At 36.2% G+C, this 18,388-nt stretch overlaps 1 protein-coding gene across 1 annotated transcript in view; it reads right to left on the bottom strand.

Moving 5' to 3' along the window:
* kcnh8 (potassium voltage-gated channel, subfamily H (eag-related), member 8) overlaps positions 1-17,196 on the bottom strand; it is a 78,302-nt gene extending 61,106 nt beyond the window's left edge. Inside the window, exon 1 of the mRNA XM_067361640.1 lies at positions 17,121-17,196. Coding sequence (XP_067217741.1) covers positions 17,121-17,196 — 76 coding nt within the window. The remainder of the gene's footprint in view (positions 1-17,120) is intronic.
* Positions 17,197-18,388: the final 1,192 nt, after the last annotated feature.

The following is an 18,388-nucleotide window of genomic DNA, read 5'->3' as shown; positions in this document are numbered from 1 at the left end:
TTTACGTGCACATGAACTTTAATGACATCCCGTTCATAATCCGTAGGGTTTAATATGGAGTTAGCCCACCCTTTGCAGTTATAACAGCCTCAACTCTTCTGGGAATGCTTTCCACAAGGTTTAGGAGTGTGTTTATGGGAATTTTTGACCATTCTTCTAGAAGAGCATTTATGAGGTCAGGCACTCATGTTGACGAGAAGGCCTGGCTCACAGTCCCTGCTCTAATTCATCCCAAAGGTGTCCTATCAGGTTGAGGTCAGGACTCTGTGCAGACCAGTCAAGTTCCTCCACACCAAACTCGCTCATCCATGTCTTTATGGACCTTGCTTTGTGCACTGGTGCGCAGTCATGTTGGAACAGGAAGGGGTCATCCCCGAACTGTTCCCACAAAGTTGGGAGCATGAAATTGTCCAAAATGTCTTTGTCTATTGAAGCATTAAGAGTTCCTTTCACTGGAACTAAGGGGCCAAGCCCAACCCCTGAAAAACAACCCCACACCATAATCCCCCCTCCACCAAACTGTACTCTTGGCACAATGCAGTCAGGCAAGTACTGTTCTCCTGGCAACCGTCAAACTCAGACTCATCCATCGGATTCCCAGACAGAGAAGCGTGATTCATCACTCCAGAGAACACGTCTCCACTGCTCTAGAGTCCAGTGGCGGTGTGCTTTACACCACTGCATTCACCGCTTTACATTGCACTTGGTGATGTAAGGCTTGGATGCAGCTGCTCAGCCATGGAAACCCATTCCATGAAGCTCTCTATGCACTGTTCTTGAGCTAATCTGAAGGCCACAAGAAGTTTGGAGGTCTGTAGCTATTGACTCAGCAGAAAGTTGGTGACTTCTGTGCACTGTGCGCCTCAGCATGCGCTGAACCTGCTCTGTGATTTTACGTGGCCTACCAATTCGTGGCTGAGTTGCTGTTGTTCCCAATTGCTTACACTTTGTTATAATACCATTAACAGTTGACTGTGGAATATTTAGTAGTGAGGAAATTTCATGAATGGACTTATATATAGTGTATGTTTCTTGGATGAAAACTCAAGGCTACAATCGAGGCGTTTCGGGGAGTTCAGAAACAGTCCTTACTGATATAGAGAATAATTCCCTTTGGAGTTGGATCTGTGCTTTGTAACTCTGCAGACCTTTTTTCATGCTCAAGCAACAACACACTAAAAAAAACCATAATAGGTCCTCATTAAAAATGCATGTTAGGAAATTGCTGTGCACATGTAACAATAGCAAAGACACACAAACTCTCCAGTATAAAAACCTACCAATCATTCAAATCCATTGTATATAACTCTCTGAGCTCTAAGCAACATCCCAGAAATTCCCCCTTTACTATTACATTCATTATTTTCCTCATTCAAACAGACTACTTTTTCTATCACAGATTTCATAGGGGATTTGTGTACACAGTACATTATACCTAAATTAACATTTGTTGTATTCTAAATTATTAGTAGTCCAAGTGTATAATATTGATTAATTGATTATCGGCTACATAGCATAAAAATAATTAACGGCTTAAAGGGATAGTTCACCCAAAAATGAAAATTTGATGTTTATCTGCTTACCCCCAGGGCATGCAAGATGTAGATTACTTTTTTTCTTCAGTCGAACACAAATTATGATTTTTAACTGCAACCGCTGCCGTCTGTCAGTCAAATAATAGCAGTGATTGGGAACTTGAACAAGAAGAGTCGAAAAAACGTCCATAGACAAATCCAAATTAAACCCTGCGGCTCGTGACGGCACATTGATGTCCTAAGACACGAAACGATCGGTTTGTGCGAGAAACCGAACAGTATTTATATAATTTTTTACCTCTAATACACCACTATGTCCAACTTCGTTCAGCTTCCGGCTAGTAAGGTCTGATCACGCTCTGACAACGGAAGTGATGTTTCGCGCTCATTGAAGTATATGGGCGAAACATCACTTCCGTCTTCAGAACGCGTTTTTTGACCTCACTAACAGAAAGCTGAACGAAGTTGAACATAGTGGTTTATTAGAGGTAAAAATTATATAAATAATGTTCGATTTCTCGCACAAACCGATCGTTTCGTGTCTTAGGACATTGTGTCGTCACGAGCCGCAGGTTTTAATTTTGATTTGTCTAAGCAAGTTTTATTTACTGTTATAGTTGAAGTTCCCATCTACTGCTATTATTTGACTGACAGACGGCAGCGGTTGCAGTTAAAAATCATAATTTGCATTCTACTGAAGAAAAAAAGTCCTCTACATCTTGGATGCACTGGGGGTAAGCAGATAAACATCAAATTTTCATTTTTGGGTGAACTATCCCTTTAATTTAAAATAAATAAATAGAGGATTTTTAATTGAACGCCAACAATGTAAAAAAATAAAATAAAAAAATCCCCATTTAAGTTTTAGCAAATATAGATGAAAAATATTATGTTGGCAACTATATTAAATAAAATAAGATTAACTTGTTTATATCTTATTTTATTTCAACTAACATTTATTTTATTTCCAATAATTTCCAATTTTTTTTGCTTGTGTATGCCATGTAATGTGGAATAGATTAAGCACTGTGACAGAATCAATAGAGAAAAAACATACAAAAGTAATGATTGACAATAGTAGTAGTTATAATTTTTTTTTTCACAATGGCTGACATTGATGCATGCAAAAGTGGCCCTACTAGCCATACGGGTTCCACAGTATACAGTCAGCACATCCCAGAAGAGAAATCTTACTGTCCATCTTCCCACTCCAAGGTCATAACCTCTGGGCCAGCAGTACGACAACAGCCGGAAAAGACCCACTTGTTCAATCCAAGTTGTAGTATATCTGTGTTTGTTTGAGTTTATCTAAGCATATTCATGTTTTATATAAATATATGCACACAATGTATACGTTTAATGTGCAATATGTGTCCTTATCCTATCCTCAGACGCGTTTTCATGTGTGCAGTCACAGACAGCATGTACAATTTATATATATTATATATATATATATTTATATATATTATATATATATATATATATATATAAATAAATAAAATCTCTCTTATTTTCATACCAGACCTCATGTGGTTTACTCTGTCAGTTTATGTTTAATTGGACAGATTGAATCCAGGCTGTAAAAACAGGGCGTGTGCGAAAAACTGCATTTCAACACTGAAAAACAGGCAGAAAGATAGAGGGAAAAAGGGGGTGAGGCAGGAGAGAGAGGGGGGAATGTCCACATTTCTCGCCTGCCCCAGATTGCTGTATAAAACACACAAACACACACACACATTTCCTCCCTCTGTCCCCCTCTTGTGAGCCTATGTCCCAAACAGGAACACCTGAGAGCTATTTAAAGAGGCAGTATGATTAGTGAAGGGAAGGAAGAACGCAAGGAAAAAGAGGAATGGAGAGAACTGGTTGAGAAAGAGAGAGATGTTTGGGGGAGGGAATGGCAGGACAGATGCTGGAACCTTCTACTGCAGTATATGCTGTCTTGCGTTTGAGGCCTCTTTGTCAGAAAGGGACAGTTAACTCAAAATGAAATATCCAACATCATTTACTCAGCCTCATGTTGATCCAAATGACTTTCTTTCTTCTTCAGAACACAAAGACACTTTGAAGAGGATTTTAGTGAATGTTGTCATTACAATGAAAGTCAGTAGAGTCCACAACAACATTAGACCCCAGCACTGACTTTTATTGGACAGAAAACACAAATGGACACATTTTGAGAACAAAACATTTGAGATACACAGAAGGGAAAACATTTTTTTTTTTTTTTTGTGAACCATCCCTTTTAATGACTTCCCAAACACTCCCTCTACCCTCCATTGGTCGGACAAACAGGAAGCTCTGCCTCAAACCCACATAATGTGTTGCTATGTCAGGCTGCTTAACAATGTTCATGCCATTTATTGCTATTTATTACAGGGAGTCTCTTTAAATAATCACCCTCATGTCGCTCCAAAACCGTAGGACCTTTGTTCATTTCCGGAACACAACTTAAGATTTTTTTGATGAAATCCGTGAGCTACTTAACAAGTTATTAAGTAATGAAGTAAAATATCTAACTTCCGCCAGACCGCCTTCCATATTCAAGTTACGAAGAAAATGTAAACTGGCGTCGCATCAGTTACGCTTTTTCGTAAGTTGAATAGGGAAGGCGTGGTATGCAGCACAAATGTTTTGGACTGTAAGAGTTTTACTGGCGAAAGCTACATTTTTTTGACTTCAGAACTTGTTAAATATGGAAAAAAAAATGTACACAAACGCTTCACTTCAGAAGGCCTTTTTTTACCCTGAAGCTGTGTGGAGCACACGTTTATGATGGATGGATGTGGATGGAGGCACTATGATTGCCATTATAAAGATTGGATGCATCAGGATATTTATTAAAGGTGCCCTGGAATTAAAAATTTAATTTATCTTGGCATAGTTAAATAACAAGAGTTCAGTACATGGAAATGACATACAGTGAGTCTCAAACACTGTTGTTTCCTCCTTATATAAATCTCATTTGTTTAAAAGACCTCCGACGAACAGGCGAATCTCAACATAACACTGACTGTTACGTAACAGTCGGGATCATTAATATGTACACCCCCAATATTTGCATATGCCAGCTCATGTTCAAGCATTAGACAAGGGCAGGACATCTGGATGTGCGAGGCTGAATCATCAGACTAGGTAAGCAAGCAAGAACAATAGCGAAAAATGGCAGATGGAGCAATAATATCTGACAAGATCCATGATAACAAGATATTTTTAGTGATATTTGTAAATTGTCTTTCTAAATGTTTCATTAGCATGTTGCTAATATACTGTTAAATGTGGTTAAAGTTACCATCGTTTCTTACTGTATTCACGGAGACAAGACTGTCGTTATTTAATTTTTTAAACCCCTGCAGTCTGTATAATTCATAAACACAACTTCATTCTTTATAAATCTCTCCAACAGTGTGTAATGTTAGCTTTAGCCACGGAGCATAGCCTCAAATTCATTCAGAATCAAATGTAAACATCCAAATAAATACCATACTTATGCGATTAGATATGGTGCATGACGAACACTCTGTAAAGAACAATTTTGAGGGTTATATTAGCTGTGTGAATTTTGTTTATGCTGTTAAAGGCAAGCGCGAGCTCCAGGGGCGTGGAGCATGAGCATTTAAAGGGGCCGCAGCCTAAATCGGCTCATATTTAATGATGCACCAAAATAGGCAGTTAAAAAAAATTAATTAAAAAAATCTATGGGGTATTTTGAGCTGAAACTTCACAGACACATTCAGGGGACACCTTAGACTTATATTACATCTTTTAAAAAGACGTTCTACGGCACTTTTAATATTTCTCCAGTTGTGTTCATCAGAAAGAAGAAAGTCATATACACCTAGGATGGCTTGAAGGTGAGTAAAGCTTGGGCTTATTTTCATTTGAAAGTGAACTAATCCTTTAACCCTTATAGGGTCTTTGGGGTCTGCACAGACCCCAAACGACGTTTGCTCAAATAAAAAAAAATATTCTCTTTGTCCAAATGACATGAAACTTTGTACCGTTGTTAACACTTTCTAGATCTACAAAGAAAAAAAAAATCGGAGTGATATCTTGTTTTTATGTTAGTGTAAAAAAAAGGGTCACACTCAGGGTCTTCGGGGTCTCCACAGACCCCAGGCAATAAAATTTAATTTTGTTATAAAATAACTGCTTTTTAAAAAACAAATGTAATTTTACTCTGTTTATTAATGTTTTTACTTCATAATTTTTGCCCATCTTTTGAAAAATGCAGTTTTAAAAGTAAAAAAAAATCACTTTTACCAGTAGATGGCTGCAGAGCTCCACTATTTGTTATGTGCTATTTGACTGACTGAAAGACATCTTTTCATAAGTTTTTTTTTGTTGGATTCATATCTAAATGTTATGAAATCACAATTATAACAATAAAAAATACTTTTTGTCAAAGTTTAGCATTTTTTGTACTGAAAAAAATTAATTTTTCCAAAATGTTGATTTTGAGGATGAATTTTGTCCATTTTCACAGTGGAGTCTCATCATAATGTAACAATATTGAAAAACTATTTTTTTTCATTACAAAAAATGCTAAACTTTGACAAAAAGTACCCTTTATTGTTATAATTGTGATTTCATAATATTTAGATATGAATCCAACTGAAAAAAACTTATGAAAAGATGTCTTTCAGTCAGTCAGATAGCACATAGCATATAGTGGAGCTCTGCAGCCATCTACTGGTAAAAATGATAGTTTTTTTACTTTTAAAACTGCATTTTCCAAAAGATGGGCAAAAATCTTACACTAAACCATGTCAAATTATCCATGTTATCCCCATGAATGAAATTTAGAAATGTGGGTCTTTTATAAAGTGAATTTTACATAAAAAGCTGTTTTTGTATAAAAACCTATTTTAAAAAAATATTTTTTAATTTATTTATATAAATTTAGAAAATATGATAAATCCTCCAAAAACTGTACAAACATGGAGTAAAAACATTAATAAAAAGAGTAAAATTAAATGTTTTTTAAAAAAACAAGTATTTTGTTACAAAATTGCATTTTGTTGCCTGGGGTCTGTGGAGACCCCGAAGACCCTGAGTGTACTTCCCAAACGAAGACCGCATAAGGGTTAAAGGCTTCAACAAACTTCAGTTAAAAAAAAAAAGAGGTAATTATATGACAATTTTTTTCCAAGGTCATAACTGGATATATCTCTCTGAATTAAATGTGATGTCAAACGTTTCATTGCATACCACATACTGCTTATCATACAATTTGTAAAAAAAAAAAAAAAAAAAAAAAAAAAAAGGCAGTGTACACAGTATGTAGTGTACAGTATATACACTAAGCCATAAGTATTCAGACTCTGGGAAATAGAAGACTTATGATTAAGTATGTTTTTGGTGTGGCCCTGATTTTGCAAGCTTTGAGAGCTTGACTGTCTTCTTGTTCCGAATCCTATTTCCTTGAAAGAGTCCAATGTATAATGCATCTTGTATAATATCTTGTGCCGACATCTGAGAACTGGTTTGAGAAATATTTGACTTCTCCTTTACTGACATGAAATAAATGTGTTTTTATGTATTACAGCCCCTCGAATCTCAGTAAAAACAACCATTTTAAATACTCAAGCCTAATGAGCTCTACTGGCATGATAGAGCTGACAAGAAACTGAATGCACTAATTTAAAACCATCTGTACATGGTGCTAAATTCGTTTCAGCAATAAACGAAGCAGCAATTCCACTGGAAGTGTTTGAAATCGCTACATCGCATCTAATCGGTTCACTCTTTTTATTTGGCTAATCTTGTTGTGGTTACATAATCCTTTGTCACAGTCTCAGCAGGGTCCTTCAAATTAAGTTTCAATTCATGCTTCGTGCCAAAGCACAAAAAAGTATTCTCAGAATGTTAATAAGACAAAGGAAGACAGCAAGGTCTGAAAGTCTAGACTGTCACGATTCTGGAATTCCATTCTCTGAGACTCTGGAACAGTGAGTGAGTTCCATCTGTATTCTGGTCCGACACGTGCGGATAACTCTGCTGAAACTGCAGAGTCCTTCTTCACGGTGTTCTGTTTCAACCATCTAATAATGTTGTCATATTACGCAAAGGTAAAAGACCACACTCCATGTTCCATCTCTTCGTTTCCCTGCATGCTTTCTTTTGCTCTTCCATCTCTTTTGTTTTCCCTCTTAGGGTTCCAGTCCCTCTCTCTCTTCCCTAATGATGACTGATGAGCTCAGTTTCAGCTCTGTGTGAAGTTCAGTGAACAACAGAAGAACAGCACAGTGACATCTCTATCCCAAGTTCAAACAACAGACACGCATTGTTCTCCCAGACTAAAGCTGCAATTTCACCATCTTTCAAACCTACAGATCTGTTCCCAACCGGAAGAGATGCAGCAGACATGCCAATTTCCTCATTTTGTGTCTGATACGTGTTGAGTTCACTGGCAGTGTGATTATGCATTACATGCAAGAGTGAAGCGCCTGAAATATCTCCATTACCTGACTTGGGCGTCTAACCCTCCGCTTCGTAATTTTACCAACGGAAGAATCTACTTGAAGTGTTCTTTTAAAAAGGACTCATCCAAAATTACTCTAAATTACTCTTTCACAGTTAACCACACTCTCGTTTTCCTTGGGTAACACACAATCGCAAATGCACGCAAACTGGTACACACACACACACTGCTTTACTGTAATTACCCACCATATGCTGTCCTGACAGGTACCTGCTTGAAAAGAGTATTTCGTCTTGATGGAATATTAACGCTTATCAGCGAGCACACACATTACGACGCTGCAGAGGGGAGTTATAGCTAATATGTATAGCTTCTCTTGACAATAACAAGTCAGCATGCTTTCTTATGTTGCACAAAATTATTAAGGCATTCGCTAAGGAAAACATCACTTTTTTCTCGTAGCCATTTTTCAAAATTCTAAACCCAATTATTAAAGGGATAGTTCAAATTCTGTCATAATTTACTCACCCTTACGCTGTTCAAGCCCGACTTTCTACTGTGGAGCAAAAGTTAATGGGGTCACATGTTGCTTTGGACCTACTGACTGTGACTGAATGGGCAAAAACATTCTTTAAAATATCAGCAAAATACTTCAAATCATGCAGTTTGTTAAAGAAAGGCAATCACAAAAACATAATTTAGGCTTACAGTATATTAAAAGAGACGGCCTAGGAACCACCTTGAAAACCAAAGTAAGCACCTAGCAATCACATAGAACACCATGGCAATGACTAAAGAGTCTAAAGAGTGGAACTCAATTGAGAAAACTATCTTATTTGCATTGGTGTCTAGGGTGCCACCTTGAGTTTTTAAGGTGTAACTTGTACCGAAGGTTTGGCATACCTCGGTATTGAAGTCATGGGTCGGTACGGGTTTGATACAGCAGGGGGAAATTTAATAAATTTTTTTTATTAAACAGTGGTTTATTGAACAAATTGTGTCCCTCTCTTTAAATAAATTCAATTATAATTACAATTTTCTTAGGGTTAAAACATCTAACTCAGCAAATGCTGTAGACTATAGGAAAAAACTTACCTATTAAGCCCACTAAAATCTACATTGAGACATTTTTAGTGCACATTATATTGGTTTCAGTACAAAAAGTTATGTTAAAATAAAATATTAATTTCTCACAGAATAATATTTAATTTTATTTTAAATGACAAAAACATTTTAATTAAGATGTATATCATTAATTGCAAAAAGTCTGGCTGTGCTTAACAGGTATATTTTTGTACCCTTTAAGCACACCCCTGTTCTCAATAAGCTCACAAGATTTATTTTTAAAAATTCTTGTTTTAAACAAACTTTTTAAAGAATTTAAAGATGTTTTATCTGAAGGTGTCAATCACACACAAAAAAAGGAACACTACGGCTGTCTGGCGTAAGCTCGTTATTTTAGTTTTTAGTTTTAAATTTAAACTAAATATGAAATAATTTAAATTTTTTAATATGGATATTTTCCTTACACTACCGCTTTGCCTCAGAAGTCCTTTATTAACACCCAAACCCATGTGGATATCTTTTATTATGGATGGTTGCACTTTTTTGGGCTTCAAAATCTCATCCTCCATTTACTATCATTATAAAGTTTGTAAGATCCAGGACATTATTTAATATAACTCCGATTTTGTTTGTCTGAAAGAAGAAAGTCATATACACCTAGGATGGCTTGAGGGTGAGTAAATCATGGGGTAATTTTCATTTTGGGGTGAACTAACTCTTTAAGGCTGGGGAAATGAGTTATTAATCATTTTATAAAGATTAACTTAAAGTGACAACCATCAGTTAATTTTTAAAGTCTGTTTATGAAGTATTTACGGAGACGTTTAATGTGGATGAGCTTAAAGGGAGCACACTGAGCTTAATTGGAGCAGCAACAATTATTAATTAATAAATAATACATTAAATTTAAAGGACATGATTTTACAAAATAAATAATCTAGATATTGTATTAGTTTTATACATATTTTAATATCAACAACTATTATTGACAATATCTATTAAATTATACTTTTTCTTATGGAAGTCACACTGAAGCTGTGTGATTTTCATAGTAGTGCACTGAGCATTATAAAACCACAGACCATCAATAAACTATAAATTTATAATATTATGGATCTAAAAGTATAAGTGTTGTTAAAACTATCTTTTGGACCTTACTGTAATTATTTCCCACATACAGGTTCCAGGTTATAATATGCAAAAGTCTAAACATTAATTTTGCAACAAGTAGTTTCATTTACCCAAAATTAAGTCTTAACCACCTTAAAAAATTCACATTTAAGGAGCTCCTCTTCTGGTGAAAGTTTTCAGACAGCTTTCAAAATGGCCGCCAGACAGTGTGAACATATGGATACCCATATCTCAGTGTCCAATGGTCTAATTTTCTTGAAATTACAGGAGGTACGTAGTAACAAACACATCAATTGGTTAAGACATCAAGTAGGATAATACATTATTTTTTTTGTTTTTTAATCTGAGCTCAAAGATGGTAGTGTGCTTAATGGGTACTTGAGCTTAATAGGTACGTTTACCATTAAACCTTTTCTTGCACATTACTGTAATATTAAAGGTCACACATTAACAACAGAGCCCAAACTATTAAATTCAGTTACTATTTATTTTTAGATATAATAATCAACACTCAAATAAAAAAAGGTAACTTAAAAATTAACTTCTAAATCTAATTATAAAATTATTACTCCAATTCATTTTTAAAATGCAATCATTTGAGTTGTCATAGCTTGTTTTCATGACAAATTTATTAAACATTAAATAATTAAGACATTTCTAACAGGTAAAGTAAATAAAACAAATATATAAGCTAATATAGTGCATATATTTAGTGAAATGCTCCATTTCTTTAGTGAACTAACATGCTGTGGACAGTAAAAGACTTGCCTGAGGTAAATGCAATGTTACATGAGATATTATTCTCAAGCTGGTTTATTAATGTATTTCCGTGGTTGAAACACTGGTTGAGAGATTACACGCATATCTAGGGCTGCGTTCCACTCCAATTTTAGACACCTACTCGTGAACTTTCCTAAGCACTTCCCCATGGTGGAATCCCTGCCGCCATTTTTAAGTGCGTTCCACTTCGTGAAGTGGGCGAGGTAAGTTTATATGGACAGACCCTTGTTACCACGATTTTGACAGAGGGAACGAGTCTACTCTGATATACACTTCAAGCAGCTCTATATCCCACAATTAAACTTGATTGTGACATCACAGCAGATCGCGCTTAACTGAAGTGTATGATATATTAATTATGTTGAGATTCAATTTCATAATACTTGTAGCTACTTTATATACACAGTCAAAGTTTATACTATTAATATTTTGTTTCATTTGTGTAATTTTATTTTTCTCCAACAGCTCATATACCTCTAGGATTTTATATATATTGTCCAACAACTTAAGGATATAAAATGGTGCATAAAACAAATTCATAAGTACAAAAGGGATTTAAATAATAAATCATCTCCATGGTGAATTCCGAGTGATAAAGGGCTTAGTGCATTTCATTTAAACCTTATGCACGAGTTCCACCAGTAGTCGGCACTCGTGCAACATAAGCAATGACGTACATCCAAGTCCATGAGATGGAGGGAAGTTAGCGATTGAAGGGCATAAAAATTTGGAGTGGAACGCAGCCTAGGTCGTCTGTGGTTCTTCTGCGCTTTTTCCTGTAGTGGTAGTTAGCAAACAGCATTGCATTACCACGCCTGCCCCCTTCTGGATTGGAGTGTGGATCGCCTGTGACTGACCGTATTCATCGTCTAACTGCATTTAAGGTGCCATCGAACCTTATTTTTTTACAAGATGTAATATAAGTCTAAGGTGTCCCCCGAATGTGTCTTAAGTTTCAGCTCAAAATACCCCATATTTTTTTTTAATTCATTTTTTTAACTGCCTATTTTGGGGCATAATTAGAAATGCGCTGATTCATGCTGCGGCCCCTTTAAATGCTCACGCTCCCCACCCACGGAGCTCGCGCTTGCCTTAAACAGTGCATAAACAAAGTTTACACTGCTAATATAACCCTCAAAATGGATCTTTACAAAGTGTTCATCATGCATACTGCATGCATGCGTCAGATTATATGAGTATTGTATTTATTTGGATGTTTACATTTGATTCTGAATGAATTTGAGGCTGTAATCCGTGGCTAACGGCTAATGCTACACTGTTGGAGAGATTTATAAAGAATGAAGTTGTGTTTATGAATTATACAGACTGCAAGGGTTAAATAATGAAAATAATGACGGCTCTTGTCTCCGTGAATACAATAAGAAACAATGGTAACTTTAACCACATTTAACAGTACATTAGCAACATGCTAACGAAACATTTAGAAAGACCGTTTACAAATATCACTAAAAATATCATGTTATCATGGATCATGTCAGTTATTATCGCTCCATCTGCCATTTTTCGCTATTGTTCTTGCTTGCTTACCTAGTCTGATGATTAAGCTGTGCACATCCAGACGTCCTGCCCATGTCTAATGCTTTGAACATGAGCTGGCATGCAAATATTGGGGGCGTACACCCAGACTGTTACGTAACAGTCAGTGTTATGTTGAGATTCGCCTGTTCTTCGGAGAGGGATTTATATAAGAAGGAGGAAACCACAACGGTGTTTGAGACTCACTGTATGTCATTTCCATGTACTGAACTCTTGTTATGTAAAGGTGCCCTAGAATTAAATATTGAATTTACCTTGGCATAGTTGAATAACAAGAGTTCAGTACATGGAAAAGACATACACTGAGATTCAAACCATTGTTTCATCCTACTTATATAAATCTCATTGGTTTAAAAGACCTCCGAAGAACAGGCGAATCTCAACATAACACCAACTTTTCATTTTTAAACAGTTGCAGTCTGTATAATTAATTCTTTATAAATCTCTCCAACAGTGTGTACTGTTAGCTTTAGCCACGGAGCACTATCAAACTCATTCAGAATCAAATGTAAACATCCAAATAAATACAATACTCACATGATCCGATGTATGCATGCAGCATGCATGATGAAAATCTTGTAAAGATCCATTTTGAGGGTTATATTAGCTGCGTGAACTGTGTTTATGCTGTTCAAGGCAAGCGCAAGCTTGGGGGAGCACGAGAATTAAAGGGGCCGCAACCTATATATCGGTGCATAGTTAATGATGCCCCAAAATAGGCAGTTAAAAAAATGAATTAAAAAAAATATATGGGGTATTTTGAGCTGAAACTTCACAGACACATTCAGGGGACACCTTATATTAGGGGACTTATATTACATCTTTTAAAAAGAAGTTCTAGGGCACCTTTAACTATGCCAATATAAATTCAATTTTTAATTCTAGGGCACCTTTAACCAAACTGTGACGTCTGTACCATACAGTTACACCCCTAATATAGGATTTATTTTTGGTGACTGAACTGAAAGGAAACAAAATGGAAGAGAGAGGGGCAAAGAATCGGAGAAAGTTCCTGATCACAACCTCACTACATGTTTGAGTGCGGACCACAAGGCCATTGGATCTGACTGGACACTAATATTTTAACAATTCATAAAAGATCAATCACTTTCCGGCCATCTGAGATTTCGGTATGGAGATAAAGGTAAGGATCATAATTTTTCAGTAGTATTACAGCACACTTCTATTTGCTTTTGGCATATGATAGAACGTTTGGACACAGAAACAAACAGCGATGCTTGACGTCAGACTGGATATCAACCACACCCTGGCAGCAACCTAGCTCACCTCAGCATAATGGTGGAAAATTTTGTATGGGCAAGCATCACATTATCCTCACAAATAATTTGGCGTTGCACAGCACATACAAAATCAAAACTTGTAACAGTTCTGCTTTGGCTTGAGTGAGTGTGTGCTCTTTGTGTCTGTGATGTAATGAACACAACATCCATTATACAGAAGGAAAAAAAAAGAATAAAAATAAATATATAAATAAATAAATAAATAAATTATATATATATATATATATATATATATATATATTTATTTATATATATATATATATATATATATATATATTTATTTATTTATATATACACACACACACAACCTCCTGTTAATGCTTTCCACGTGTCATTTTTGGAGAGCCACCGTGGATGACGCCTAATGGGATGTTCTCTATTATCTCCCCCTGTGTCATTGTTGTCACTTTCCTTCCAATATGACAGGCACTATTTCCAGCCATGCTTGTGCTATTCTCAGCCACGTTACCTGCAGCAGCCCAAGGTGTGACAGCCGTACAGGTAGTCTGCCCTGAAGGACAAACCATAGTCACATGGGTATATGCCATCATGGTGTGGTAATATATGGACCCAGCAGCCCAGAGGACACCGTGTCCCTTGAGAAGGATTCCTGTGGTGGGAGCTCTCTTTCCAAGTGCTAAAATAAATCAGTCTCGGTCCTCATTTCTCAAACCTTAGACCTAGATGGGGGGGTGTTGGGACAAGTAACCTAAATGTAATGATAAGGCAGGATGGTACAAGTTGTTTCTGTTAGAACACCAAAACAAAATGATAAAAGCTGACAGGCGTTGCTCTGTGAAATCAGTACTGTTACTGCACAAAAGAAAGCCAGATCTGAAGCAAGCAAGACTCATTTTTACAATGCACAATACACTCTGAGATGAAATACCATCTGACTGTTCTGTGGTCGACCAATTATATTTGATCGATGTTGGTCGTTACCTGGGGCCACGCAAGGGATTTCATCAGGACGTTAAGCGCATCTTTTTTCGTGCATGATCTGGTCTGAACTTTAATTAAACAGCCCTCCGACTGTTATCTCTACCAACCCTACTTCAGCTGTATATGACAAAACAACATTAGGACAGCCAAGTGATGCACTGCCATCTAAGCCAGTGGTTCTGCACATTTTGGAGGTCTCCCTAATCTAACAAACCTGACTCAACTCATCAGATCATTAGTAGGCCACCTCCAAGACCTGAAATGGGTGTGTCAAATAAGGGAGAGATCCAAAATGTGCCATCTCAGGGGTCTAATTGGACTGAGAACCACTGATCTAAGCATCAAAGCAGCCCAAGTGCTCTGACTGATCTAGCCGAGCAGGGTTGCCCTTATACGCTGTCCATGGTGCTGAGCGAGCAGATGCTCAGTTTGAGAGCAGTACTGTGCTTTCAATGCAAAACCTTTCAACAAAAAACACTTGTGGAGTGTGTGTGTGTGCGCGTGTGTGTGTGTACATATACATATATATATATATATATATATATATATATATATATATATATATATTATATATATATATATATATATATATATATATATATTATATAATATATATATATATATATATATATATATATATATATATATATATATACACAAACTATAACAACCAGACTTTTATTAAAAAATTAATTGTCAAAAAAATGCACATATACATATACACACACACACACTTTTTTGACAGTGACAGTCAAAAATCCTGTTTTTTCGAGTATCCTTGTGGACACAGTTTTAAACAACTTAAAAAGTTTTAAATGAACGTAAAAAGTTGTGAGAAAATAGGTTGGGTGTCAGATCCGGGTCTTAAAGTGACAGCAGCTTAATAAACCTGCTGCTGTCTGTGGGGATGTTTACACAACACCGTTTTCAAATAAAAACATAACATTTTTTATGCGTTTGGCCGCTCATTTAAACGACAATGGCGTTTTGGTGGCCTTAAAATGTAAACTTTTCAAAACGGGTTTCAAAGTGTATGTTTTTGAAAACGATACTGTTATCATTGCCGTGTAAACTGCAAAAATGGAATCTGTGAAAACAGTGACGTCATGCACATGTGTATTACGTCTTTAGTCTATCCATCTTATTTTTCAACGCAGAAATAAGCTGTTTTCTGTGAATGTGTGAGATTCCAATTTATTAGCCGCAATATGGAAATAACAAGAAGAATATCAAAGTGCAGTAAACTGTAAAAATAAGGTGGATAGGCTTGCGCAAGGCGAGTGCTCTGTAAGAGAATGCGTAGGCTATGCGCAGGTGCGTAGTCCTTCTTTACAAAGTGACATCGCCAACTACTTGTCTGGCATGCGTAATACAGCCTTTCTAGTCGTTTGTGTGGATCCGTGTTAACAGGGATAGTTTTGATAACATTGTCATCTGTACAAAGAAAAGAGCTTTCCATTTTTAGTACATCGTTGTCGTGTAAACGTACCCTGTGTCATTAATGTTAATCAAAGAACAAATGACAAAGAGACAATCACTCACTGCTCATGACTGAATAACTTTTGCTGCTTAAATAGGGATTAATCTATATTTAATTTATAATAAGTGAAGACTGTGCAGTGTTTGATTATTCAATTTCAGTATATTTACCTGTTAGACCTACCTGAAAATCTTAAAGCACTGTTTATAAGGATACATGGGTCAAAAACAATAACTTTTTTGTGCATTTTAGTAGGGCAGGTAAAATGTTAGGTGCGCTAAATTAGCGATTCATTACAGAAAAATGTGCAATTGATTATTTTTTTAATCGATTAACAGCACTAATATATTATGTATGTTGTCAGGATGAGTTCAAACACCTACTCTTGATGTTTCTTTAGTAGGCCTTTTAATGTGATGTTGACAGTACTTCAAGCATCTTTCGCATAGCTAAAGAAATGAGGTAGGCTACATAACATTTAAAACCATGTAAACATTAAGAACAAACATAGCTCTTTTAAAGTTGAGTTACTTAGTTATTTAGTACTATTAGGCTATAAGCATTGTGTTTTTATATCCCAAAATAGTTATGCTTGATTTTTTTTTAATATAATCTATTTGCATTTACTTTATTTGTTTGATTCGCTTTAAAGAAGCTCATTTTATACCTACATGTTCATTTTTAAACCTAATTGTATTTAATCAATCATAGCCTACTGCTGTCGTAATTTTGAGTAAATATACTGTACCATTTTTACAGTGCACTTGTTCTGACAAACATTTGTTTACTTTAACGATCAAACAAAATACTTTCTGTCCTGCTCAAGAAAAAAAAAACCCGTCTCATTAGAACCCCAAAATATTTTTTGACTACAAACAAGGTAAAATGCCATCGCAATAACTCACGTGTGCCGTCAAAACGCGTCGCTATAGTATCCAAAAATGTGTTCTGCGGCGCGAGCAATCCCTTCATAACAGGCATTTTCCCGCCCTGATATCGAGTTCCCCATCAAAGTGACGCGGCGTTGTCAGAGACAAAGGTAGAGACAGTTTGAAGCACTCTGGTGAAACTGAGCTTTCAGTGGACTGAGACACGAAGGATCCCGCTCCCTCACAAACGCGCGTGCAGGACTGATGGGGATGCGCGCGCCCGTGTTACGGGGAGTGACGCCCGCAGGTGCGCGTCAGGTAAATGGCGCGCGGTATTGAAGATTGAAGCAGTTGTAGGGCGCAATATCGTTCGGTAGATCAGTCCACTTATGGTGTAAACATAAAAGACAACTATTTTATGCTCTTCAGGAATATAGCTATCTGATTCCATCATGATAGAATTTTTTTTGAAAGGGATATAGCCTAACCATCAATAACAGTAAAACAAAAAAAAATTATGCTTCATAAAATGTTGAAAATTCAGAAAAAAACATGAAATGTTAGTACATACCTTACCCACTTTTGTGCATTGTTAACATAAAAGTAATTAATCATTCTCTCAGTACAGTGTTGCCAGACGTACGATAATTATCGTATTTGTACGATAATTTTGACCTCTGTACGATGTACGATCAATAATGAAAAAATCCCATAATGTACGATAATTTCAGTATTTTGTGACACTTAAAATGATGGTCGTTATAATCGGCTCATTGATCTAGCTGTGTGGATCCTAACTTGAACTTTGTTAGGCACGTCTTCCATCTCATCTCTTGTTACGTGTTCTCGGCCAATCATTGTGGAGAATGAATCTCTCTCACGAGCTCAGCCCTGCATCTCAATGTGCATACTGTCCACCCTATCCGCCCGAAATAGTATTGAAAATGCTATATACTATTTAGGATGGATAGTATGCACATTGAGACGCAGGCCAAGTTAACGTTTCTGCAGCGGCGCTTAGGTCAGTTGTTTCCCACTAAGGCACGCCTAATAATTATTTATGTATTGTGGTAATTTACAGTTCATGTCAAAAAGTTGTTGGTCTATAGATAAATAGCTGTATTATGTACATTTGACTCTCATGTCACCTTTATTTATACAGCTCTTTTTACAATGCAGATTGTGTCAAAGTATAGCTTTACAGAGATAGAGAGAACATAATTTTGGCTGTACAGCAGCAAAAATAGTGTGATTGTCCAGCTTAAGTTAGTTCAGTATTGATTCTTTCTGTTGTAAAAATAATT

This window comes from Chanodichthys erythropterus, chromosome 15 (genome assembly GCF_024489055.1).
Source record: "Chanodichthys erythropterus isolate Z2021 chromosome 15, ASM2448905v1, whole genome shotgun sequence".
Taxonomy (NCBI): Eukaryota; Metazoa; Chordata; class Actinopteri; order Cypriniformes; family Xenocyprididae; genus Chanodichthys; species Chanodichthys erythropterus.
Note: the sequence above shows the minus strand (reverse complement) of the source record. Positions and strands in the feature narration are given on the sequence as shown.